Source organism: Papio anubis, chromosome 1 (genome assembly GCF_008728515.1).
Source record: "Papio anubis isolate 15944 chromosome 1, Panubis1.0, whole genome shotgun sequence".
Classification (NCBI taxonomy): domain Eukaryota; kingdom Metazoa; phylum Chordata; class Mammalia; order Primates; family Cercopithecidae; genus Papio; species Papio anubis.
Genome location: NC_044976.1, coordinates 49,139,428 through 49,167,266, shown reverse-complemented (window position 1 = coordinate 49,167,266; position 27,839 = coordinate 49,139,428). Strand labels below are relative to the sequence as shown.

The following is a 27,839-nucleotide window of genomic DNA, read 5'->3' as shown; positions in this document are numbered from 1 at the left end:
ACAAACAAACAAAAAAACAAAAAAACTCACTTGGCCGGGCGCGGTGGCTCATGCCTCTAATCCCACCACTTTGGGAGGCCGAGACGGTGGATCACGAGGTCAGGAAATCGAGACCATCCTGGCTAACATGGTGAAACCCCTTCTCTACTAAAAATACAAAAAATTAGCCGGGCATGGTGGCACGCACCTGTAATCCCAGCTTCTCAGGAGGCTGGGGCAGGAGAATCACTTGAACCCGGGAGGCAGAGGTTTCAGTGAGCCGAGGTCGTGCCACTGCACTCCAGCCTGGGTGACAGAGTGAGACTCCATCTCAAAAAAAAAAGACTTTTAAAATATAATATTCATAATTCTGTGAATGAAGGATTATCATCCTAAGAATTTGCAGAGTAGTTAAATGCCAAAAATAGAGTATTTTATATGGTAGACACTCAATAAATACGGTTGAAAGAATGAATGTTTTGGGGGAAGAAAGAATGAATGACTTGTCGAGGTCAAAGAACTAGCAAGTAGTGAATCAGGGATTCAGATCTGGCTTTATGACTCCAAAGCAGTTTAAAGCCATAAATATTGTCCTTGCCAGCTTACCCTCTTCCACAGCTATCCAGGAATTGTAGAACTAGACAAAATTTGTGTTCTAAAGTAGTCTGGCGGTCAAACTGGTCCTGGCAAACCTGTTTGCAAAGTTATTACACATGTCTGCCAGTCAAGATCAAGGAACATATCTAAGGAATTGCAGAGGCAAGCACTCAAAATATTAAACGTATGCATAGATTCTTATGTAAAGGTAAAAGAAAATCTATATAATAATCCTCCAGACTTCTGAAACTCTGAGCTCCTTAGCCTAGCATTTGAAGCCCTCCATAATGGAGGTCTTTAATATTGTTAAGGTTTTCTCTCTCACAAACCTTTCTTCACATCTCCTTACACTTCTTCCTCATTGCTTTCTACACGTTTCTTAATATTCCCCCATCTTCATTTCTGCACTGTTCTATGTCTGAAATCATCCTCTGTATCTACTTATCAAATTATTATCCATTTTTCTTGATAGTACTTTAAAGCATTCTCCCTTCTCCACAATCTTAACATCTTTTTGAACCTCTCTGAGGTCAGTGATTTCTTTTATTCCTGTATTATTACAGATAATAGGAATCAAATAATTATATGAATGAATGAGTGGTAAACTTCTAGCAGACAGGAGTCTTGTTCACCTTGTATCGCCCAAGCAGCCTAGCCTTTTGGGAGATAGGATGCTCAGGTTTGAAGAACATGTAATCAAATATAGGTTAGGGACTGGGGTCCACCTCTTTATAGCTTGATGATCAGGGACAATTAGTTCTACCTCTTTGTAGCTTGATGACCAGGGGCAGTTAACCTTTCAGAAGTATAATTTTGTGAGTAAAATGAAACCTCAGGTAGGCTTAAAAAAATGATAATCAGTAGTTCTTTGTATGCAGTTCAGAATATGCAGAAGTATTTCTTGAATCTTTATACAGTTGAATTGAATCACCTTCTAGTGTGCTACTTTCCAAAGGATATACTGATAAGTAATCAGTTATGATAAAAACATATAGTCTAGAATTCAGGGTAACCACACATGAAACAAAGCAAACTGTACAAGACAATAAAGTATGTGATACAGGAATTCAGAGGAGAAGAGAAGGTCATTAGTAAACCCAAGTAGAGTCCTGAAAGGTGATCTAAAAGCTGTGCAGTATTTGGAAGGGAGCAAAGGAAAGGAGGATAAGAACAATATGAACAAAGATTGTAGTGAGCATGTTTTTGACATGAGGGGATGTCAGACAAGCTCTAGAGAAAAAACCAGTTTTGAAGAATAGTTATGATAGATCTACCTTGGAAAGGCCTTCAGACCTCAAGAAGTCTTTCCATTACTCACCACTTCTGTGTCCAAATTCATTCAGCATGTATATATTGATCATTGACACCATCTGTTGTTTGAGCCTCATTTCCCAGTAGACTTCTCTCACACAGCCTTCACATTGAGCTTTTTGCTGCCTCCTGAACGTGGTCATTTTTCTGCCCTTCCCACCTTTAATGTCTCAGCAGCATTTGGCATAATTGATCCCGCCCTCCTATTTGAAACAGTTATTTCTTTTGGCTCCCTTATACTAGACTTTCTTGATTTTTCTTTTCTCTCCTTTGATAAAAAGATTTGTCAATCTCCTTTAAACTGACTCATTCTCCTCTGCTTGATTTCAAATGACTGAAATGCCCTAGGGTTCCATCTAGGCCTCTCTTTTCTCTGTGTCACTTATTTTTCTAGGTAATTTATTTTGGCCACGAAGCCTAAAAACTGACTACATGCTACTGACTCGCCTGCTCTGGGCTCTCTTACTTGATCTTTGAGTCTTATATTCAACTGTACATGACATTTTCTTTTTACTGTGTAATAGACATCTCAAAACATCTCAGAGGACATCTCAAATTTTGAACGAAAACTCCGCTCTCAATTTCTCCACCTCACCTGCCACTATTCCACTTTTTCTTGTTAAATGTAATTCCATTCTCCTATTTACTTAGGCCACAAACCTTGGGGTTATGTTTTTCTCTCACACTCCCTCAGTAAGTGGTCTGACTTCCACCTCTAAAATATATTCTGAACTTGACAACTTTTCATCTCTGCCTCTACCACCTTAGTCTAAGCTACTATCGCTTCTTTCCTGAACCAGCCTCCTGTCTGCTTTCCCTACCTCCAGTCTTTGCTCTCTGTAGCCACAGCAGCCAGAATAATCTTATATAAATGTAAATGTAAGTCATATCTTACCAGTTCCCATTATAAAATGTTTCAGGGGCGGGCCAGGCACTGTGGCTCACACCTGTAATCCCAGCACTTTGTGAGTCTGAGGTGGGCGGATCATGAGGTCAGGAGTTCAAGACCAGTCTGACCAACATGGTGAAACCTCATCTCTACTAAAAATGCAAAAATTAGCTGGGCATGGTGGTGCATGCAGCTCCTTAGCACCTGGAACAATGCAAGTCATCAAGTTTTAACTCCCATGGTAGTTTTCCAGAAGGCAACATTTCCATGTGAGATACAAAGATGAATAAGACTCTTGCCTTCTAGAAATTCACAATTCATTCATTATTCAGTAAATATTTATCTGCAGTGTGTCACACATTATGCTTAATTTCTTTCTTTTCTTTCTTTCTTTTTTTAAGACGGAGTCTCCCTCTGTTACCCAGGCTGGAGTGCAGTGGTGCCATATCAGCTCACTACAACCTCCGCCTTCTGGGTTCAAGTGATTCTCCTGCCTCAGCCTCCCAAGTGGCTGGGACTACAGGAGCCCAGCATGACGCTCAGCTAAATTTTTTTTGTATTTTAGTAGAGACAAGGTTTCACCATGTTGCCCAGGGTGGTCTCGAACTCCTGAGTCCAGGCAATCCACCCGCCTCAGCTTCCCAAAGTGCTGGGATTACAGGCGTGCACCAGTGCCCCCAGCCCATTATGCTTAATTTCTAAGGATATAATGACAAAGGTCCTTGCTTCAAGAAATTCTATTTTAGTTGGGTATGATTTCCTTTTATTTTGATTAGTAATATTTCATGATACGTATGTTGGTGCTTGCTAGGTATTGTCTATAAGCTGTGAACGCTATGGAAGACAATAGGGCAGACAGATTATCTGCCTAATTCTTCTTCTTCTTTTTTTTTTTTTGTTTGAGATAGAGTCTTGCTCTGTCACCCAGGCTGGAGTGCAGTGGCACAATCTCAGCTCACTGCAAGCTCCGCCTCCCGGGTTCACGCCATTCTCCTGCCTCAGCTGGGACTACAGGCGCCTGCCACCATGCCCAGCTAATTTTTTGCAGTTTTAGTAGAGATGGGGTTTCACCTTGTTAGCCAGGATGGTCTCCATCTCCTGACCTCATGATCTGCCGGCCTCGGCCTCCCAAAGTGCTGGGATAACAGGCGTGAGCCACCGCACCCGGCCTGTCTGTCTAATTCTAATCTTTATGTTGTCTGTGTATTCATCACATAGTTACAGATGAGCAAAGGAGGAAAGTTGAAGGCTAAAACCATGGAGCACACCCAAAATATTTTCCTGGTACCATAGGCATGGCAAAATTATACTTGAGACAGGCAGTAGAAATTATTCAGGCATACTAGTGATAGGTCTTTATTTTCAATAGTGATGAAAATAATGTTTCTAATATTTAATACTCATTTAATATTACTTTAATACTTCTATTATTCCATAACAGCTATTTCACTTGTAATTAAACCAGAATCTTTGTGTATACATTTTAGTAGCATATTTGGAATTTGATATAATTGACAGTTTCAGGAGGAGAAAAAAATAGAACCATGACTTATGTTTCTTATTTTTTGTCACTAATTTCATATACTCTTCATGGTTCTGATACATTTCTAAATTTTGGAACTTTGTTATGGACTTTACAAAATGTTGCTATGATTTCTCCAGTTTCTAAGTTCTGTGTATTACTGAGTCCTAAGTGAAAGCACGATTATTTTGAATGAATTTTTACATAGCAAGTAAAGTTCTGTAGATTTCAATATTTTCTGAATTTTGACTGAAATCATATTCTATTATACAACATTCATGAATATAAACAATAGCTTCATACTTCTGTTATTCTAGAACAGCTATTTCACTTGGAATTGAAGCAGAGTCTTTGAATATACATTTTAGTAGCATATTTGGAGTTGATATAATTGACAGTTTTGTTGGAGGAGATACATATGCAGATATTATGAATTAGCATATATGACTTGTAGAAAATTCTTAAGTATACAAGGCATTTAGACTTGAAATTTAAAAACACCTTGGTAGAGAAAGAGTTAACAGGTTAGCTCCCCTTGGTTGTTCTCAGTGTGTTCTCTTGCCTTTAGGAGCTGAGAATATGATAACATTGGGCCCGGACATGCCTGTGTGGAGGTTAGGGTACTCCTGGGGTTTTTGCAGCTAGCTGTAAAGCAAGCTAGAACTTGTTCATCTCTAAGTTCCTTGTTTTTCTTTCAACCCTTTCAGTGCCCTGCAGGAGTCATTAAATCAAAACTTCATGCTGATCATCACCCACCGAGAAGTCCAGCGGGAGTACAACCTGAACTTCTCAGGAAGCAGTACTATTCAAGAGGTGAGTTATGTCTCACAGCTAAGAAATAAAGGTAGCTCATTATAGCTAATGTTGACCCTGTTAAAGAGGGCTTATCTGTTCTGGTTGGAAATTCTCTTTATGTTTCATTATTGAGTTCTTAAATTTTAATTAACTGGAGCATCAATGATTACTGTAGATACACTAAATGACTTGACCTAGAAAGAAAGATGTAAATGGGAACTCTTGATAATTTTTAAACTAGTCAACTTGAAACGCTTCTTAAAAATAACTGATTATTACATAATATATTTCATGGTTTTATAGTCATTATTAGAAATACTACTTAGGAAATTGTTGACAACATTCATTTTGGAGGATGCTTATATTTTATTTGAAAGGTTGCTCTCAAATAATTATTTATACTGTGTACTCTGCCTGTTTCTAAAAGGAATTTGAGGGGACTTTTCTTAAGCAGCTCAATCCTGCCCTTGGGCAGTATTCCTAAGATGCTGTTGGAGACTATCTTTTAGCTTAGAATATGAGAAGGGTCTATTTATAGTGTCAATATTTTCTTCATCACGACCAACCAGGGCCACTGTTTCAAAAGAGAACCTCCCCCAAGAGAGAAGAGGTACCTTCTTGGTATGCCTTGGGCCCCACCCACCTAAAAGCTAATAATTTATCTACATGGAGGGTGGGGGGAATATTTAAGGCTATGACAGGACTTATGTTTAGAAACATTGAAATGATGACTATGTTGTATTACACCTTATAAATTATGAAAGCAACAGTCATTTGTCTACTAATTTTTTCTGAAGAGAATTAATCATGCTTAATCTTGGATTATTTTATAATTTTTTTCTTAGACTACATTGCTTAAAATAATCACTTAATGTCATTGTGAAAGAATAAGTTTTCACCCTAGTGTTTTCCTTCAGAAATATATGAACTGTTTCTGTAGACTATTAATGGTTTCCTTTTTTATATTGTGTTAATGAATTTCAGCTTCTGAATTTGACATGAATAACTCATTGCTTTTGGTTTATTTTCTTTATTGATTACTTGAATAGTTTATTGACTAGAAACTAAAGTCTTTAAAATTTTTTTCTGATCTGAGTCCTAAACTGAATCATAGGTTTGCATTATTTGATTTTTTTCAGGATTTTAAATATGTATAAATTGTAATTTCATTTTCAACTTCCATAATGAGTATTTTATTCTCTAAATTAAGAAACTTAATTCCTTAAAGAATCATTTGTGTTTTTCTGGTAGAAATAATGTTTTGCTGTGGCTCCACCTCCGAGCATCTGAAATTTTACAGGATAGTAAAATCTAAATTGTGTATGTGAATATAATGAAACAAGGAAATTTAGATTTAAAATAACTTCAGTTTAACCAACAAAAGAAAGATCAGAGGTAAATTCATTTTATTGCTGACTTGAAAATTGAAGAATAGTATAATGCGTGATGAATAAATATAGTTTGCTTTTTTTTCCTTTGGGGTTGAATTTTCTAGCCATAATTTTGCTGCCACCCTCTCAACCCCCCACCCCCCGTTTCTGTTATTTGAGTGTGTTTCAGCTTTCTCCCACAAGAGGGCAGAAAGGACTATTCAGCAGATAGCCTAAAAATGCCATTCAGTGTTTTCAAATTAGCTTCTCTTATATTAACAAAAAGGAGCATAATGGCCAAGTTATTGTTTGATTTACAGATAATTGGCATATTGCAGGGAGGAGACTTAATTTCACCCTTTTAAATTAAACAGGGAGATTTAAAAAGACATAAAATATTCATTAATGTTCGGTGATTATAAAGTAGTGGCATATATTTATTTTGCCTTTATTACTGTTTCGATGGGAAAATACTGCAAATATTTCCGAAATCGAGTTGGCCATACTGACAAGTTGAAATGTTTAAGCAGCGTTAATGCAATCTGCTCACACCTGATATCCTATGCAGAATGATTCAAAATGACTACATCAATTATTAAAAGAAATATTTAAAATTCTGTAAATGTGCCATTGTGTGCCACAGTTGGCTGAAACTGTTCTCCGTGGTCTGCTATTTAGATTATCAAATATATCTTAAGCTTCAAGGACTTAAAAACAGTAAATCATTTTTATACCATTTTCTAAATGTCATTTTTAAAATGTTCCAGAAATATTTTTGCCAAGACAGATATTCTTATGTATTTCTTGTCAAGAATTTGGTTTCTTCTCCTTTTTCCTTTTTTTCCCTTTAAGTAAATTTAAAATAATATTTTTAAATGCTAGTTTGCCCGGAACAAATAAATGCAGTTGCTACTTATGTCACTTGCTTCTCTGTGAGTAGACAGGTACACATAGGCTGTTTTATTCTGTACAACTTAGATAAAGGATGTGGGACCTCTCTGGGCCTAGTTCTGTGACTTTTCTGCTTCAACTTGTGGAACACCTGTGATGGAGGGGGTAGTTTCAGGTGAAGGACAAGGTGTTCTTATCTACAGCTATTCAATCCACAGTGACACTTAAGTATGTACATTTTTTCTTGTTGCATGATTGGAAATTTAGTTTGATTTTATCAAGATAAAAATATAATTATGAAACAATTTTGTAGTTTTATTTTATAATGCTAGTATTTGTTTTTTATTAATGTGAAAGCTTAATGATACCATATGTGCTAAATTGTAAATTAATCTATCTCACCAGTTTCAGGAATTTCTTTTCAGTATTAATAGGTCCAAGAATAAATCCTGACTAATATAATTGAAGGAAAGGAAAAAATGTTCAATACACAAAAGTTCCTGGTCATTTTTTTAGTGTATTTTTTATATATATATATATTTTTTAATTTTTGAAAACCTTGCATTTTTAAAAGAAAACTTTGCACTATTTTTCACCCAGAGGGAAATTTCTATTAAATGAAATAGGATTGAAAAAGGCACTATGATTTCAACTTTTAATTAGAACAAAGTACATTTTTTAAAAATACTGAGTTAGAAAATAGCACTAAAATGCAGTTTGAATTTCAAATAAACCATTCAATGACCATATGGTCATTGCAAGTTAATGGTGATAAACCAAGAGGTGTTCAAGTGTTTGTTCATTCTGGCTTTGTGGTCTGCTGCCTCACAATGCGTGACTTGTGTCCTTTAGGTGCTCTAGATTTTAATTTAAGCCAGTTGGTTATTGAGGGTTTTCATTTTGATTTTGTTTTTTAAAAACTCTGTACAAATCCTTCCACTTACATTATCCTCCTAGTTGAGGAGAAAGCAGTGACAGTATAAAAAGGTCAGAATGGAGAGAGTTGCAAGTAGTCTTAAGAAGAAAAATCTTTTCTCTTTTCCGTTATGACCAAACAGCTTGTAAAAAATATCAAAGAATGCAACAGTAATTCTGTGATAGTCTGTCTTTTCAACCTTTTGAGTCCTAAATTAGCTATTTGTCACACTTTAAAATTGTGAGTTTCCTTATATTTAAACAGGCTTACTTTATTTTAATGAATTTTTTTTACACTGAGAATTCAGGTTTTTCAACAGTTTATTGAGCAGATTCTAGCAATTCTCACTAATACTATTAAAGATCTGTGGTTATAAATGCACTTGGGGTGGGTTAAATTAAAGGGAAAAAAAGATTGATTTGCTTTCAGCAAATCCAAAACCCAGGTGTGGAAAAGGATATGAAGTCCCTGAAATCAAGCCAACTTTTCTTGGAAACTGATTCTTTGTTATCGGCCTTACTACTGCAAAAGCTTCTGTTAGGCAAAATATTGTTTTCTTTGTAGATGTCATATAAATTTAAGGAATATACACATGACCCAGAATAACAATAAGAAACCTAAGTATTTTTAGTGTAGAATCATGGAGTATTACTTACCTATTACAGCAAGAAGCATGATGAATAGCTTATTGGAATTATTTAAATCCTCTTCCAAGTTTCACTTTACCCCAGAATTCTCACTGTTCTTATTAATGTTGATTTAGTTCTTAATGGCATGAAAGAGGAAAATTGACAACCTATAAAGATGTATCTTGCAGGGAGTAGTAAAACGTTTCAGTACTATTACGGCGTTGTACAAACTAGTGATTAAGTGAGAAGCCAATAGAGTTGAATTAGTCTTAGGAACTGAATGAACTAAATACATAGATTATACCAATCCTTAAAAATAATCTTGGCTAAATAATCATGAGGCTAACTCTGATTCTGAACATTTGAACCTAATGTCGGATTTTGTGTGTTGTGTCTATTTTTGTACTTGCTACTTTCTTAACTTGGTTGACTAGCGTATATTTTGGACTATTCTCCTTTAATGCTGGTGGCCAGTAACAGTAATTAAAATATGTAGTCTTTTACAGATTGTGCTAATTATTGATGTTCTAGTAGTGGGTTGACTATGACTCCTTAACTAACATGGCCTTTCTGTAAATGTTTTAAGTATTGGGTGTTTTTTTTTGGTTTGTTTGTTTTGTTTTCCAGTATGGGGAGGGTTGGGGTTGCTGGCACAGAACTGAAGTAAGAGTAGAGTAACTGAGAATGTGCATATGCAAGAGGGTAAATTAAGTTGTGTGCTTATTTAATTAAAAGTGTAAGTGGTTTGTTTTTACTGCAAGATAAATGGCATATATTGGATCAATTAGAATGAACCAATTTAATTAACATATATTATAGTTTGATTTTTTAAAATTTGAAATCATGAATGACATTTTAGCAAGAATGAAAGAGATAATTTCTTCTGCAACTGGGCAGTGAATTCAAGCCTTTATTCAGCTTTCAGAAAAGAAGATTACGCATCTTTTAAATATGCATATATATTATTAGTTTCAAGTTGCATTTGAAAACTGAGATCTGTTGAAATCATACCACTTCAAATAAATAAATCAGTAGGGATCATTTTATAAATATTGAGGTTTCCTGTGATTCTTAATAAATTATCCCCTGAGGTAATAAATTTAATATTTATAACGCAGCTCTTTGGAACTGACAAGTCTTTTCCCCTCTCTGGAAGTGTTTTAGAATAATCTGGATTGGATCTCTTTTTCGGCCCATATAAGTATTTGTCTACCTGCGTTTCAAGATGATAGAAGCAATGACATTTTAAGAATTAAGAGCAATCTTTAGCCTTTTGTTACTTAAGATATGTGTATCAAACATCATAGCTGACCACATTTCATAATCTGTGATTTGTGTGTTGGTAGTTTTGAAATGCCTGGGTTAAGAGAAATTATGTTCAGTTATCAGAAACTAATAAACATAAGATTTTTTTATATGCAAGAAAAGGCAGAGAGTAAATAATTGCACTGGTGACCAATACTGTAATAATCCTGTTTTACAATATGCACTTGACAGGTTGTAATAGTGCTAATTGAAGAGACTAATTCACACTTGCTTCATTCTATTCAAAGGCAAAATCAGCAGCTTGTTTTGCTTTTGACCAGATGGTCCTCATGAACACCTACTGTGCACTTTAAGTGCTTTACTAGAATTACAAAGGCCGGGGGCTGCGTTCGACTCCAAATGATTTGAGGAGAGAGAGAGGGGGGAAAAGAACCTCTGTGCTCAATGGATTTGGTGCAAGTAAATTAATTCTAGTGGACCCATTACACACTGAGCCCCCTTTTCAAAGCTCTGAGCCTCCTCGCTTGCTCTGTAGCAATGAGAAAGAGAAAGGCAGATTACTGCAAACAGAAATAAAAAAAAAAGGGGGTATGAAAGGGAGAAAAGAGGCCTTGAAGCCTTTCATATCATTTGAGTTTTTCAAGTGCGTTATTTTTGGGGAGGGTGGATGTATGAAAAGCCAATTGGAGTTTTTTTTGTTTTAAAGTGCGCTATTTAAGCACCATGAATATAGGCGCAAGAGCAACAGTTGACTGAGTTTACTGTGATGAAGCTTTGTGTCCGAGGATGAATCAAATTCATTATATTCAACTCTTTGTGTTTTAACATGAATGTAGGGTTAGTTTCACAAGACTGTGTCTGTTTAGGATAATTATAATTTAATATTTTCCTTTCATAAAGTTATCACTGTAGATGTCTAAAATTTTAATCAAAGCAGATTTTGTACATTGACTTTGAAGCACCCTGACAGTTTAAAATTCAAAGGAAAGCTTTTTTAGTTTTCAAAAGAAAAGAAAGGCTCATTCTAATGGCATTGAAGGAGAGATTATTATAACTAATTAGAAGTCACACATCTGTTAGCTTTTGGTTTGTGACTTATTTATGTATTTTTTGAGTAAAATATATACTTTAAAAATATATTGCTGTTATTGTGTGAACCTAAAGGGATAAAATGCACTTAAAAGAGAACCATTCGTTTCAGCCAACCATTTTTGGCAAATCTCTAGATGGTCCTATAAAAATATGTAATGCAGTAAAGCACATTAAGTGTGAATTGCAGTTGTATAATTAATAATCTTAATTTGGAATATGCTTTCAAACAGTATTTTCACACAGTTCTGTTATCATAATTCTGATTATTAACCAAAGTTATGAGATAAAAAAACTTGTCCAGGTTGTACAAATTTGTAGTTGTTCCTTATCCTTAAAGCTGTTCACGTATAGTACTGTAATTTGGAATACTAACACTGTAAAATAATTAGTTCTTATTGTAAACTATGTAGGTTAGGACACAAGGAATCAAATATAGGAATATATATCACCCGCTTTTTATGTTTTTGTAGTTCTAAATTTAATTATTGTGATATATTTTCGTGGCATTGTTTACTTTTGTTTGATGGCATATATTACTGCCACCATGTTCCAGTTCATTTTAATTATAGCTATTATCAAAGAATACAACAAAATTACACCAATAGTGCGTAATGATAATTGTAAAAGTTTCATAGTCTTTTTAAAGTTTGGATTATCTCTTCAAATGAATGCCTAGAATTTATATTTTAAAAGGCATATTGCATCAATATGTTTTTTATGTCAATAAGTTTTAATTACAGTTTTAGAAAATAAAACACAGAAATGCACAAGCAACCACAAAAATCTTTTTTATTTCTCAAATACTTCATTTAAGAGGGTAGCATGCCTTTTATATATTTAAAATAAAATTTGATTCATATTAATGTACTCATACTTTGGGAGTGGTCATTCAAATGTGAGTTTTAGGGTGAGGAGGGATATAAGGAGAGTTCCCAAACCTTCCACCAGCAAAATATCCAATGAAATTTATAAGTAATGAAGCATTAATGAATTGATATCCTTGGGGAGAAAAACATTTCAAGAAAAAATATGAAAGATTAAGCAATACTCACTGCAGAAATTTTTTTGCAGCAGACCATTTAAAATAAAGGTAAAGGTACTAGATTTCTTTCTTGTAGGTACAATAAAAAGCTATCTTTAAAGCCAGAACCTTAGTTAGCAGAAGTGGATTGATCACGACCATGTAGTCACTTATTTCACTTGTTTAGATGGGGCTGATTCTTTGGTTTCACAGAAACAGTGCTCCTCATGCATGAAGAAGAGGTTTTTCTTTTTCAGTATTAAAATATTAACTCCTAGATTCCTGAATGCCAGAGATAAGGTTCTTTTCCTAGGGTCTGTGTTGGGAAAGGCTATAATTTCTTCATAGATGTAGTAAGTACCACATTACTTAAGCTGAGAAGTATTTTAACATTTAACTATCTTCCAGTCCTAAGATAAGAAATAGTAACCTCTTCATTCCTCCCCAACCCTCTGTAAAACAAACACACACACACACAAGGAATTAAACCACAGGATGGGTAAGTGAATATAAAGTGCTCATAAATATAAGCTGGACCAAGACTTGGCGTATTAAGATAAGGCCTGCATGTAGAAAATTATTTACATGTTTATCTTTATATGCCAAAAGTTATTTGGTTACAACCTCTTAAAACATCTGGTTATGGTAATTTTTCTTTTGTCTAATGTGTCTCATGTATGACTCAGTGTTAAACAGTTAAGCAGTTTTTCTTTTTCAAACATACTTTTTGTGATTAATGTTCTTTTAAAAAATCCTACGGCTCAATATAGGGCTATAGTGTAGTATCTTATTACCCTCAATGTATTTCTATTATTATTTTGAAAAACTTTTTTTTTTTTTTGGGGAGAAAAAATATTTTAAAAGCTTGTAGTAAACATTTTATATAAATGACAAAATGTATTCCTTGCTTTGTGGTCATTGCGTGACCAGACAGTAGAGTACTGGATTGTTCTAGGGTTTTACAGCTGCAAGGCAAAAGCATCTGCTCATTGCAAAGCCGGCATTGTTTAATTTTGACACTGACTTTTCCATGAGTCTTGTACCAAGCACTGGATTAGATGCCACTAAGATGAAATTTGTTTTAAGTTGCTCCCAAAGTGCAGCTGTTCCTATATACAGCCTTGTAGCTTAACCAAAACAGACAGACATAGGATCAATCAGAATCTTTGTACAGGGTCACCTCAGTAGGCTAGGGGGCCCCAGAGAATGTTAATGATATTATTTATCATGAATAATTGCAAAATTAGTTTCTGGGCTTATTTAATATCTATAGCACAGCCCCCCACCTTTTAAAAGCAATAGAACTGTTATTAAATATTTAGCTTTTTAAACTGGATTATCATGGCTAAGTATTAGAGTACCCCTGTATGCATTAGGCACTATTCTTCCACAATCAATTGCAAGAAAAATGATTAGTTTATTGGTCAGTAAAGTAGTGATTGACTGAAAATAAGACCTATTCTAAAATTGTTTGCTAAAATCTTGAAAAGTGGACATTTTTATAGAATGATAATTTTTCTTTAATGTTTCAAGTGAATGAAAAATGAAAGAGCACCTCACTTCCCAGGTTTCCTGGGATTGTGTGAATTTCTACCCAGCTGGTCCAAATTGATTGATACAGGGCCAAATATTTGTCTGCCTACATTTCAAAGTCTATAATTTGCTAATGAATTGTGGTAATAATCTTTCATCATACATGAAAGATTTAGCCAAACAATTTGCTAAGTATATATTTTGATCATAAAATTTTTGGACTTACACCAAGCTTTACATCTACTTTACAGCTAATGCATGGGGGTGGAGGGAGGGCAGTAGGAAAAATAATACTGAACATGGACACTTGATGGAAAAGAATGAAGGAAGCGTGAGGAAAGAAGGTACTTTGGAAAAGAATAATACTGGGAAAATCCCTGAGTGACAGAGGAAGACCAATTCTATTTGTACTTAGAGTTCAAAATAGAATTTTTTAAAATGCCAGTACAGTTTTAGTCCACAGTATCCGGAGACATATGGTATCCATTTAGATGAAGGCAAGGAAGGAATCTTTTTCTGTTTTGGCTACAGCTATTCCACACATTGATTATGATTATAATTTCCTAAAAACTTGATGCTGCAAAGTCTAATGCCCACAAAGTTTAAGTAATTGAGGCATAACAAAGACAAATGTTTGTTGGGGTTGATTAAAAAGAATCTAATGAAGAAATAAATGTGATTTGACTAATTCTAGAAGAAGCTGAGACAGTAACCTAGTAAAGCTTTTGAAATGACTGTAGGCACCCAAGAGAACATTTTCTCCCTCCAAAACAAGGGAAGACTGTATAAAGGAAAGTTTGGCTTGTGTCTGGGAGGCTATGTAGCATTAAGTTACCTTTGCTTGGGAAAGTGTAAACCTTAATTTTTATGTATTTTGGGAGAGGAGCATAAGATATACTCCACAGGAAATCCAGGATTACACTATGGAATGAGAGAGCTAGGCAATGTTCAAAATACGACTGTATCTTACACATGTAATACCTCTTCCATTGTTAGAAATCAAGGTGCCGTGATTTCCTATTTGACTTATATAATTTGAATTGTTTTCAAGTTGTCCATGTGGAGAATCTTAAATAATATTGATAGAATTTCCCTTGCCTAGCCATTTAATACCAAGTAGTTTAAAAAAAAAAAAAAAAAAAAAGACCGAGCACAGTGACTCACACCTGTAGTCCCAGCACTTTGGGAGGATGAGCTGAATGGGTGAATGGATCACCTGAGGTCAGGAGTTCGAGACCAGCCTGGCCAACATGGCAAAACCCCGTTTCTACTAAAAGTACAAAAATCAACCAGGTGTGGTGGCGGCTGCCTGTAATCCCAGCTACTCAGGAGGCTGAGACAGGAGAATCACTTGAACCCGGAAGCTGGAGGTTGCAAGTGAGCCAAGATCTCGCCACTGCACTCCAGCCTGGGTGACAAGAGCGAGACTCCGTCTCAAAAAACAGAAAGGAACTTTGTCTTATACGGAGAAATCAGATATATTATAAAGGAGATGGACCCTCCATTGTATAGATTTTAAAGATAAGCAACTCTATAATTTTTATATACCTGTGGGACCTCTTAAATGTATAGTTAAATGGCACATTTCCAGAGGATTAATTTGTATTCATTTATATAATTCCCCTTTTGTTCTCTGCTAGAAGTAAGCCTCCTTTAAATGTTAGTACAGTGGATGTCTAATCAAGGTGGCACCATTGAACTATTTTTTTTTTTTTTTTGAGTGCAATGGCGCAATCTCGGCTCACTGCAACCTCCACCTCCCAGGTTCAAGTGATTGTCCTGCCTCAGCCTCTTGAGTAGCTGGGGTTACAGGTGCATGTAACCACGCCTGGCTAATTTTTGTATTTTTGGTAGAGATGGGGTTTCACCATGTTGGTCAGGTTGGTCTCGAACTCCTGACCTCAGATGATCCGCCTGCCTTGGCCTCCCAAAGTGCTGGGATTACAGGCTTGAGCCACTGCACCCGGCCAACAATCTTTAAAGTATTTAGGAAAGTTAAGAATTTATGTTTAACTAGAGCTTTATTCAGATGAATAGAAAATTTTGTTTTACACATTGACTTTCTCAGCCTCTTTCCTTCTGTTTTGCTGACAGTTAAAAATCTGTCAATTTAATACATGCTATAATTTTTTTTTTGAAACAGTCTCGCTCTATCGCCAAAGCTGGAGTCCAGTAGCACTGTCTCAGCTCCCTGCAGCCTCAGCCTCTTGGTTCAAGCAGTTCTCCACTTCAGCCTCCCGAGTAGCTGGGACTACAGGTGCCCACCACTACGCCCAGTTAATTTTTTTTTTTTTTGTATTTTTTAGTAGAGATGGGGTTTCACCATATTGGCCAGGCTAGTCTTGAGCTCCAGACCTCAGGTGATCCGCCCGCCTCGGCCTCCCAAAGTGCTGGGATTACAGGCCTGAGCTAGCAAGCCTGACCTACTTGCCATAATTTTTTGTAGGTATATTGTTATCACATTATGGTAGTTACTATAGCAAATACTTAATGAAGTTTTGGTTTGCAAACCTTTGTGGGTTTTTTTTTTCCTGGCTATAGTATTATAGAAGAGATCCGTAATCATTACTATGAAGGAAAACTTATAATGAAAATCACATTTAAATAAAATTAATTATAAGTGAGATAATTAGTAAGATTCCTGATTTTTTTAATGAAAACTCAATTTCAAAAGCAAATATTAGAGTTATAGGTTATGTATACGAAATTCAAAATATGCTGTTAGCATTTGTTTCTAGTCCTTTTGGTGTTCTCTTATCAAAGGCACATTATATTTACATGCCTGCCTTTGCCTAATGAAAATGAGAAATAAATTCCTCCTAAGCAGTGTGTTTATAATGTCCTATAATAATCATTATCATAAGAAAAGCATATCATTTAAATATCAGTTCATTGCTGTTGAATTGGGAGATGTTTCCCTTATTCTTCATATCGTAAACAAGGAAATCTCAAGACATTTTTAAAGACTGCTATTTTTTTGCTGGTCAGTTTTTTTATAATGACATATATACGTATAGATCACTTTGCTTGAAATTTGAAGTATCAGAAATATAGTAAATATCTTAAGAGTCTTGATTTCTGTTGATAATTATTTCAAATAATTGATTCTAAAATTTGGTGATTATGTGGGAATTTAGAAATCTCATGTGCTTCAAGTGAACCATTTATGTGGGTGTGTGAGAGAGAGGGTGTGTGCTGGTCTATAGGCAGTGACTGTATAATTAAATGTATAAATATGTTGCTATGAAGTGTAAGTAATCTTTTAATCCTTAGGGTATTACTTAAAAGGCTCAGGGTTGAAATAGAGTTTTCTGTTGCCATGGTGTTTGAATTTCTATAAATCAGTGTTGTTTTAATGAATGATAAGGAATTTTATTTTTTATCTTAAAGTAGACTTTTACCTTATATGCATACGCTACAAAAGATTGTAAAAGTAAATTATATATCCATAACAAGGCTTTCTAATATATAAGATTTTATAATATTGAGAGATAATAAATGTAAATGGTACAATTTGATGTCATTAGCTTTACTTGTAGTAAGTGAATTAAAATTCCATATGGATGTTAAGACTGTGGAACCAGCATAAGGACATACAGATAGATCAGTGCACTAGAATTGAGAACCTAGAAAGAAACCCTTACATTTATGGTCAATTAATTTTCAGCAAGATTACCAAGAAAATTCAACATATGGTGCTGGGACAACTGGATATCTATATGTAAAAGAATGAAATTGGACTGTTCCCTCACACCAGACAGAAAGAAAAATTAACTCAAATCACAGATCCAAATCTAAGACTTAAAACTATAAACCTCATAGAAGAAAACAGGAAAAAATTTTCATGGTTTTTGAGTTAGGTAATGGTTTCTCAGACAGGACACTAAAACCAGAACAAGGACAAATAGGTTATTTGAACTTTATCAAAATTAAAAACTTTAGTGCCTCAGAGGGCATCATCAGTAAAATGACAGTTTACAGAATGGAAGAAAATATTTCCAAACCGTATATTGATAAGAGACTTGTATCTAGGATATATAAAGAACTCTTACAACTCAATAATAAAAAGACAAATAATCTAATTGAAAATTGGCAAAGATCTGAATAGACATTTCTCATGAGAAGATATGCAAATAGCCAATACGCAAATGAAAAGTTGCCCAACATCTTTAGTCATTAGGGAAATGCAAATAAAAAATCCAAAGAAATTGAAATCAGTGTGTTAAAGAGATATCTGCATTCCAGTATTCATTGAAGTATTGTTCACAATAAGCAAGACATGGAAGCAATCTAAGTGTTCATCAATGAATAAATGGATAGAGATTATGTGGTATATATTAATATATATAACAGAATACTATTCAGCCTTTAAAAAGAAGAAAATTCTGTCATTTAGAACAACATGGGAAGACCTGGAGGACAGTATACTAAGTGAATAAACATGATCTCACTTATATATAGATTCTAGGAAAGTTGAATTCATAGCAGCAGAGAGGAGAATGGTGATTACCAGAGGCTGGTGGTGGGGTGTGGACAAGTAGGAATGAGGAAAGCAGAGATGTTGGTTGAAGGGTGCAGAGTTTCAGTTTGACAGGAGGAATAAATTTGAATCATCTTTTGTACAGCAAAGTGACTGTATGTAGTAATGTGTTATATATTTCAAAATTGCTAAAAGATTAGAATTTAAATGTTCCCACCACACACACACACACACACACACACACGCAAAAAAAAAAAAAAAAAAAAAAAAGCACGGTAAATACTTCAAGTACTGGATATGTGGGGGTTGTTGTTGTTTTCTTACCCAGGCCGCAGTGCAGTGGCACAAACAAGGCTCACTACAGGCTCAGACTCCTGGGTTCCATTGATCCTCCCATCTCAGCCACCTGAGTAGATGGGACTACAGGTACGTGCCATGATGCCCAGCTAATTTTTGTATTTTTTGTGGAGATGAGGTTTCACCATGTTGCCCAGGCTGGTCTGATACACCTGGGCTCAAGTGATCTGCCTGCCTGGAGTGCTGGGATTACAGGTGTCAGCCACCATACTGGCCTGCTGGATATGCTAATTAGCTTGATTTAATCATTCCACAATGTATACATATATCAAAACATCACTTTGTACCCTATAAATGTATATAATTATTATTTGTCAATTAAAGAAAAATGGCCAGATGCGGAGGCTTACGCCTGTAATCCCAGCACTTTGGGAGGCCGGGGCAGGCAGATCACCTGAGGTCAGGAGTTTGAGACCAGCCTGACCAACATGGAGAAACCCCGTCTCTACTAAAAATACAAAATTAGCCAGGCGTGGTGGTGCATACCTGTAATCCCAGCTACTTGGGAGGCTGAGGCAAGAGAATCGCTTGAACCGGAGAGGTGGAGGTTGCGGTGAGCGGAGATCGCACCATTGCACTCCACCCTGGTCAACAAGAGAGAAACTCCGTCTCAAAAAAAGAAAAAAACAAATTGAACTACCCTTCACACCACTAGGATGGCTAGAATTTTAAAAGGTGGGCTGTATGCGGTGGTTCATGCTGGTAATCCCAGCACTTTGGGAGGCCAAGGCCAGCAGATCACTTGAGGTCAGGAGTTTGAGACCAGCCTGGGCAACATGGTGAAACCCCATTTCTACTAATGACACAAAAATGAACTGGATGTTGTGGTGCATGCCTGTAGTCTCAGCTACTGGGGAGGCTGAGGCATGAGAATCACTTGAACCCGAGAGGTGGAGGCTGCAGTAAGATCACACCACTGCACTCCAGCCTGGGCGACAGAGTCAAACTGTTTGGAAAAAAAAAAAAAAAGGTGATAGTGACAAGTGTTGTATTGGCAAGGATGTTGAGAAATGAGAACTATTACACATTGTTGGTGGGATTATGACATAATCTAGTAGCTGTGGAAAAAGTTTGATAGTTCCTCAACATGTTAAACATAGTTACCATCTGTCTGACCCAGCAATTCTACTCCTAGCTATATAACAAGAGAATTAAAAACATACGTCCACCCAAAAATGTGTATGTGAATATTTATAGTAGATGGTTCATAATAGCCAAAATGTAGAAGTCCATTAATGAATGAATGGATAAACAAAGTGTGGTATATCCATGCAATGGAATATTTTCAGTCATAAAAATATGGAATGAAATACAGATATATATGACAACGTTAATGAACCTTAAAAACATGCTAAATGAAAGAAACTAGACACAAAAAGCCACATATTGTATAATTACGTTTATATCAAACGCCCAGAGTAGGCAAGTCTCTGGGGCATCTGGCTGGAGGGAAGGGAAAATAGGTAATGATTGCTATTGGGTTTGAATTTTTGTTGTTTTTGTTTTTACGTTTCATTAATAATAAGTTATGTAGCACAATGCATTTTAAATATTAAACTTCAAATAATTATTTTCTTTGTATGCAACAGTTTTTTTGTTGTTGTTGCTTGCTTGTTTGTTTTTGAGACAGAATCTTGCTCTGTCACCCAGGCTGGAGTGCATTGGTGCGATCTCAGCTCAGTGCAACTTCCACCTCCCAGGTTCAAGCGATTCTCCTGCCTCAGCCTTCCGAGTAGCTGGGATTACAGATGCGCACCACCACACCCAGCTAATGTTTTATTTTTAGTAGAGAGGGTTTCACCATGTTGGCCAGGCCGGTCTTGAACTCCTGACCTCATGATTGCCCACCTTGGCCTCCCAAAGTGCTGGAATAACAGGTGCGAGCCACCACGCCCAGCCATTATGCAACAATTTTATATAAGAAATGTAATTTAAACACTGCACAATGATCTTCCTGTGTATACTGTAGAGTGTTTAATAAACTTGGAGAGTCTGTTTAAATCTTAATGTTTAATGCGTACAAATTTGTTTTTGTTGTATTATCTCTACCTACATAGGCTAATTTTCAGAATTCTGAAATAAAGTAACAGAAAATAGAACAGCATGTTTTTAAGGTTCATCTGTGTTGCACATGTAATCCATATTTTATTCCTTTTTTAAGACTGAACGATATTCCATTGTATGGATATACCACATTTTTGTTCGTTAATTCCACCTTTTGGCTATTATGAATAATGCTGTGAATATTCATATACATGTTTTTGTTTAGACATACTGTTTTTTTTTTTTTTTTTTTTTTTTTTTGGAGACAGAGTCTTGCTCTGTCACCCAGGCTGGAGCGCAGTGGCGCAATCTCGGCTCACTGCAAACTCCGCTTCCCAGGTCCATGCCATTCTCTTGCCTCAGCCTCCCGAGCAGCTGGGACCACAGGCGCCCGCCACACCCGGCCAATTTTTTGTATGTTTAGTAGAGACGGGGTTTCACTGTGTTAGCCAGGATGATCTTGATCTCCTGACCTCGTGATCCACCTGCCTCAGCCTCCCAAAGTGCTGAGATTACAGGAGTGAGCCACTGTGCCCGGCCTGGACATATGTTTTCAATTCTCTTGTTATATCTAGGAGTGGAATTGCTGTGTCAGATGGTAACTTTATGATATATATGATTTTTTTCTGTGTTTTACCAATTGTAGTAAAATATACATAACAAAATTTAGCATTTTAACCATTTTTACATATATAGTTCAGTTACATCAAGTAACATTCACATTCTCTTGCAACCATCACTTTAACCCATTTTCAAAACCTTTTTTGTCTTTACAAACTAAAACTCTGTACCCATTAAACAGTAACTCTCTGTTCCCCTTTGCCTCTAGCTCCTAGCCAGCCACGACTCTACTTTCTGTCAAATTCTTTTTTTTTTTTTTTTTTTGAGACGGAGTCTCGCTCTGTCGCCCAGGCTGGAGTGCAGTGGCCAGATCTCCGCTCACTGCAAGCTCCGCCTCCCGGGTTCGCGCAATTCTCCTGCCTCAGCCTCCCGAGCAGCTGGGACTACAGGCGCCCGTCACCTCGCCCGGCTTATTTTTTTGTATTTTTAGTAGAGACGGGGTTTCACCGTGTTAGCCAGGATGGTCTCGATCTCCTGACCTCGTGATCCACCCGTCTCGGCCTCCCAAAGTGCTGGGATTACAGGCTTGAGCCACCGCGCCCGGCTCTGTCAAATTCTTAATCTGACCACCCTAGGTACTTCATAAAGTAGAATCATACAGTATGTGGCCTTTTGTGTCTGGCTTATTTCACTTAACTTACTGTTTTCAAGGTTCATTCATGTTGTAGCACATGATATAATTTTATTTTATTTATTTTATTTTTGTTATGTTATGTTATGTTATGTTATGTTATGTTATGTTATGTTATGTTATTTTGAGATAGAGTTTCGCTCTTGTTGCCCAGGCTGGAGTGCAATGGCATGATCTTGGCTCACCGCAACCTCCGCCTCCCAGGTTCAAGTGATTCTCCTGCCTCGGCCTCTCAAGTAGCTGGGATTACAGGCAGGCGCCACCATGCCCAGCTAATTTTGTATTTTTAGTAGAGACAGGGTTTCTCCATGTTGGTCAGGCTGGTCTCAAACTCCCGACCTCAGGTGATCCACCCACCTTGGCCTCCCAAAGTGCTGAGATTACAGGCATGAGCCACCACGCCTGGCTAGAGTTTTATTTGTTTTAAGGCTGAATAATATGCTATCATATGTAAGTACCACATTTTCTTTATTCATTCATGCACTGATAGACCGTTGGGTTGTTTCCACCTTTTGAGTATTGTAAATAATGCTGCTATAAACATGGGTGTGCAAAAACATCTTCAAGGTCCTGCTTTCATTTCTATTATGTATATACCCAAGAATTGGGATTGCTGAATCATACGGTAATTCTGTGCTTAAGTTTTTGAGGAACACATTTCCACAGTGAATATACCATTTTACATTTCCTCCAGCAACACAGAATGGTTTCCATTTCTCCACGTACTAACCAATACTTGTTATTTTCTGTTTTACTTTCTTTTATTTATTTTGTTTTGAGACAGAGTCTCGCTCTGTTGCCCAGGCTGGAGTGCAGTGGCGCCATCTCGGCTCACTGCAAGCTCCACCTCCCGGGTTCACACTGTTCTCCTGCCTCAGCCTCCTGAGTAGCTGGGACTACAGGCGCCCGCCACCACACCCAGCTAATTTTTTGTATTTTTAGTAGAGATGGGGTTTCACGGTGTTAGCCAGGATGGTCTCAATCTCCTGACCTCGTGATCTGCCTGCCTTGGCCTCCCAAAGTGCTGGGATTACAGGAATGAGCCACCGCGTGTTTTATTTTTTTAGAATAGCCATTCTAATGGAGGTAAAGTGGTATCTCATGGATCTGGTTTGCATTTTCATAATCGCTAGTGATTTTGAGCATCACTTCTTTTTTTTTTTTTTTTTTTTTTTTTTCTTTTGGTTGAGTCTTGCTCTGTTGCCCAGGCTGGAGTGGGATCTTGGCTCACTGCAACCTCTGCCTCCCAGGTTCAAGCAGTTCTCCCACCTCAGCCTCTGAAGTAGCTGGGATTACAGGTGCATGCCCCATGCCTAGCTAATTTTTGTATTTTTAGTAGAGGCAGGGTTTTACCATGTTGGCCAGGCTGGTCTCAAACTCTTGATCTCAGGTGATCCACCTGCTTCAGCCTCCCAAAGGGCTGGGATTACAGGTCTGAGCCACCGCGCCCGGCCAATTTTGAGCATCATTTCATGTGTTTATGGACCATTTATATTTTATATATCTTCTTTGGAGGAATGTCTATGCAAATCCTTTGCCCGTTTTTCAGGTTGGGTCTTTTTTTTTTTTTTTTTTTTGTTGAGTGCTGAAACATTCTGGAATTGGTTAAGGTGGTTGTATGATTTTGTGAATATATTGGAAACCACTGAGTTGTACATTGGAACATAAAAAGGAAACTAAATATGAAATGGAGAACTGAGCGCTTATAAGACAGCTACACATACAAAATTAAAAATTACTCCGAAAATGAAAACTAAAGAATTGGGAATTATGTCACTTGAATAAAATATAAAAATATCAAGTTTCAGGTTGGGCACGATGGCTCATGCCTGTAATCCCAGCCCTTTGGGAGGCCGAGGTGGACGGATCACCTGAGGTCAAGAATTCGAGTCCACCCTGGTCAACATGACAAACCCCCGTCTCTGCTAAAAATGCAAAAATTAGCTGGGCGTGGTGGCACTCGTCTGTAATCGTGGCTACTCAGGAAGCTGAGGCATAAGAATCGCTTGAACCCGGGAGACAGAGGTTGCAGTGAACCAAGATTGAACCACTGCACTCCAGCGTGGGCGACAGAATGAGGTGCTGTGTAAAAAAAACCCAAAAAACAAAAACAAGTTTCAGTATACCAATGTTTGCCAAGAGTTTAAAGAACTCTTTTTGAGGTATTGCCTAGGGGTTTTTCCTTTCTATTGAAGTTAAACCAAGAAAAAATAGACTTTGTAATGTTGGAGACAGTTTTCTTGAGTTTGATATTAAGCACTGGATAGTTTTATGGAACCATAAAACTATCCATAGTTTATACGTGTTCCTCCCCTTCCCTCCCCTCCGCTCCCTTCCCCTCCTCTTCCCCTTTTTGAGCTGGAGTTTCGCTCTTGTTGCCCAGCCTGGAGTGCAATGGTGTGATCTTAACTCACTGCAACTTCCGCCTCCCAGGTTCAAGTGACTCTCCTGCCTCAGCCTCCCGAGTAGCTGGGATTACAGGCATTCGCCACCAAGCCCAGCTAATTTTGTATTTTTAGTAGGGTTGGGGTTTATCCATGTTGGTCAGGCTGGTCTCGATCTCCTGGCCTCAGGTGATCTGCCTGCCTCGGCCTCCTAAAGTGCTGGGATTACAGGTGTGAGCCACGGGGCCGAGCCTCTGTTACATTTTTTAAAGGGGACATATTTCTACTCTGTTTCCAACTATTAGATGGCAGTTATGTTGCACTAGTAGATAACATTTCAAGTGGGTTAATACCAGCTTTTCTAGGTTATAACATGGACAGTGGTACTATTATTGGATACTCTTTACATTATCATACAGAGTTTCTGTGACTAACCTTGCATAGTGCTTCCATCAGTACTTTTCTGTTACTATAATGTAGCAGAAGTGTATTTGAGCAGGGGATGAATACTTTAGGGAATAAAGATATTAATTAGCCTGTTAGGAAAACATATTCTCAATGGGGAAATTATCATATATCATTTATATTTCTAGTTGAGATCCATTAGAAAGGAGAATGGTTTTTACTTCATAGTAATTTGAGTGTATTTCTGGGCAAAATTTGCTAGTCGGTGGTATTCTAGTTGCTGACCTTGAAAGTTCATGCCAACTTCATTGAGGGGAAAGAGAAGGAAGCTTCATGTTGAGTTAACGTTTTATACTTTTCAACTCCTTTCCCCAACTTTAGTTCATTTGATTCTTAAAGTATCTACTAGTGTCAGTAGCTGTACACTTGTACACATATAGCTGAACAAGATGAAAATGGCATCTCGTGGCTGTACAACACAATGGTCCTGGTGATGGTGTTAATATAGGACTTGATAGTCAACTCTTCTTGCTATATAAACAGAGGGACTGATACAGAGGATAGGTTAAGTAGTACTCAAGAGTTCACAATAAGGTCATTGCTTTTCCCTATTTTACGATTTGTAGTGCTTTCTGTGATTCCATTTCCTAAATCTTCCATTAACTATACTATACTATACTATACTATACTATACTATACTATACTATACTATACACTATAACAGTAGTTTACCTCACCCTCCTTCCATCTCACTACTTGAACTCTTTCTTTGTCAGTAAAGTTAGCATAACAGTAGGAACACTTCCCTGACAGATGTTGTTTGTGAGAATGAAAGTGAGACAGTGTAGGTGAATACAACTTTATTAACTCTAGAATACTTTTTTTAGAAGTTATTTGTCTTTCCATGTACCTCAGATTTTACCAACTGATATTTACTTACCTGCCTCTGAACACATAAATTTTTTAAAAGGATGTGATTTCTTGCTCATATAGTTCCCTCAGCTCTTCTCCCTCAGCCTTACCCCTTCTCCTCATGCCATTCACAGATCCGTATGTGTTTCAAGAAGACTACACTCAGCTGACACATCCTTCAGGAAACCTTCTATAATCCTGTGTTCTATATGAACATAACCTCTCCTTATCTGCTGAATTAGCCTTGAAATACCGCACAGTGATATTGTGCCTCATACAACATTCCTTTGTATAATTGGCTTAGTCCATCTTATAGCCTATATACTTTTCGAGGAGGGGTGACTATATCTTACTGATGTTTATATTCTCTATAGAACAGAATGTTTTAAGAAGAGTTAAAGAACAAATAGTGTTTGTGGAAATTAATTGAATTTCATTAAACCAATCTATAACACTTTCTATTATATCTATATTGTAGTACTTATTGGTGTTAGCTTGCAAACATTCCATTGAAGTTATTAGTTGAATGCTGGAGCTGACTCCTATTAGTGCGAGAAAGCTGAGTAGTAAACATTCAGGAATTTTGTGAATCTGACAAAGTCTTGGTACCTTGAAATTAGCTTCAGTGGTATTGTTTATCTCATGGAGATTGGCAGACTCTTAAAAGCACTGCTTTTTGTTTTGGGAGAGCCATTTACCAGTACATCATTGGTTGTATGTTTCTAACCCCCACTAGAGTATGAGCTCCTTCAAGTTCATATCTGCCTGAATGCCTTGACTGTGATAGGAACATTCTTTGCTGAATTAATGAATAAATAAGTGATTGAGTATATCAGCTGCTTTATTCCTCTACTGCCTGACCCCTGCCGGCAGAGACCGAATTTCAGAATCTAGTGAATATTTTGAGACTGAGTTTTAAAATGGCCCGTTGTCATAGGCTGTAGTTTCTTCTTCAGAGTTTGAACCAAAAAAACACAGTCTGTTGGAAATCAAGGCTATTAAACACACAGGTTTCAATAGCACAGTAAGGATGGCATTTCTGTCTATTATCACCTTGTTAAGCTACTCCTGCTATGACTTTGCTACCTAATAAGTTTTTGGCATCTATTGCTTAACTAACTCACCTTTCAATTTCCAAGTTGGAAACCAATAGTGTGAACCATCTCAAATTAGCTGAAAGATGTCCTTTCACATTATAAGAGGTAACTAACTGATTAATTTCTCCTAGTCATAGATGCTATAATACCAACAAATAAAAAATACAATGTCTTGAGGCCTTAAAATATTTTTTTTTTTTTGAGGGAGTTTTGCTCTTGTCGCCCAGGCTGAAGTGCAGTGGCACAATCTTGGCTTACCACAACCTCCGCCTCCTAGGTTCAAGGGATTTTCCTGCCTCAGCCTCCTGAGTAGCTGGAATTACAGGCATGTGCCACCACGCCCAGCTAATTTTGTATTTTTAGTAAGGTTTCTCCATGTTGGTCAGGGTGGTCTCGAAGTCCCGACCTCAGGTGATCTGCCTGCCTCGGGCTCCCAAAGTGCTGGGATTATAGGTATGAGCCACTGTACCCAGTCAAAAATATTTTTTAAATTACTATGTTAAAACAATTTATATTTTCTATTAGGTTCCTATCAGTTTTATCAAAAGTAACATTTATATAAAATTGAAATTGGGGTATAATTTTTTTTTTTTTTTAATGAGACAGGGTCTCACTCTGTCACCCAGGCTGGAGTGCAGTGATATGATCTCAGCTCACTGCAACCTCTGCCTCCCGGGTTCAAGGGATTCTCCCACCTCAACCTCCCAAGTAGCTGAAAGTACAGGCACATGCCACCACGCCCAGCTAAGTTTTGTATTTTTAGTAGAGATAGGGCTTCACCGTGTTGACCAGTCTGGTCTCGAACCCCTGGCCTCAAGTGATCCACCTTCCTCGACCTGCCAAAGTGCTGGGATTACAGGCGTGAGCCACCACACCCGGCCAAGGTATAATGTTAAGAGTCATTTGGATTTTGTATTTTCTCTGAAACATCCTCCATAACCATGATGTATCTATGTTTTTTTTAAAAAAAAATACCGTTTTTCTAACCATCCTATGTAACATCTACTGTCATCTAAACCTGAAACTATTTTTAATTTCTTGTTAAATTTTGGATAAGATAAGCATACTATATTCAGAATATTCAGAGCCTTTTTTTTT

At 37.0% G+C, this 27,839-nt stretch overlaps 1 protein-coding gene across 4 annotated transcripts in view; it reads left to right on the top strand.

The window, feature by feature from the left end:
- Positions 1 to 27,839, top strand: part of FAF1 (Fas associated factor 1) — a 495,227-nt gene that overhangs the window by 231,482 nt on the left and 235,906 nt on the right. For all 4 annotated transcript variants that reach the window (XM_021922862.2, XM_031668481.1, XM_021922837.2 and 1 more), the window contains one exon: positions 5,006 to 5,111. In XM_021922862.2, coding sequence (XP_021778554.2) covers positions 5,006 to 5,111 — 106 coding nt within the window. The remainder of the gene's footprint in view (positions 1 to 5,005; positions 5,112 to 27,839) is intronic.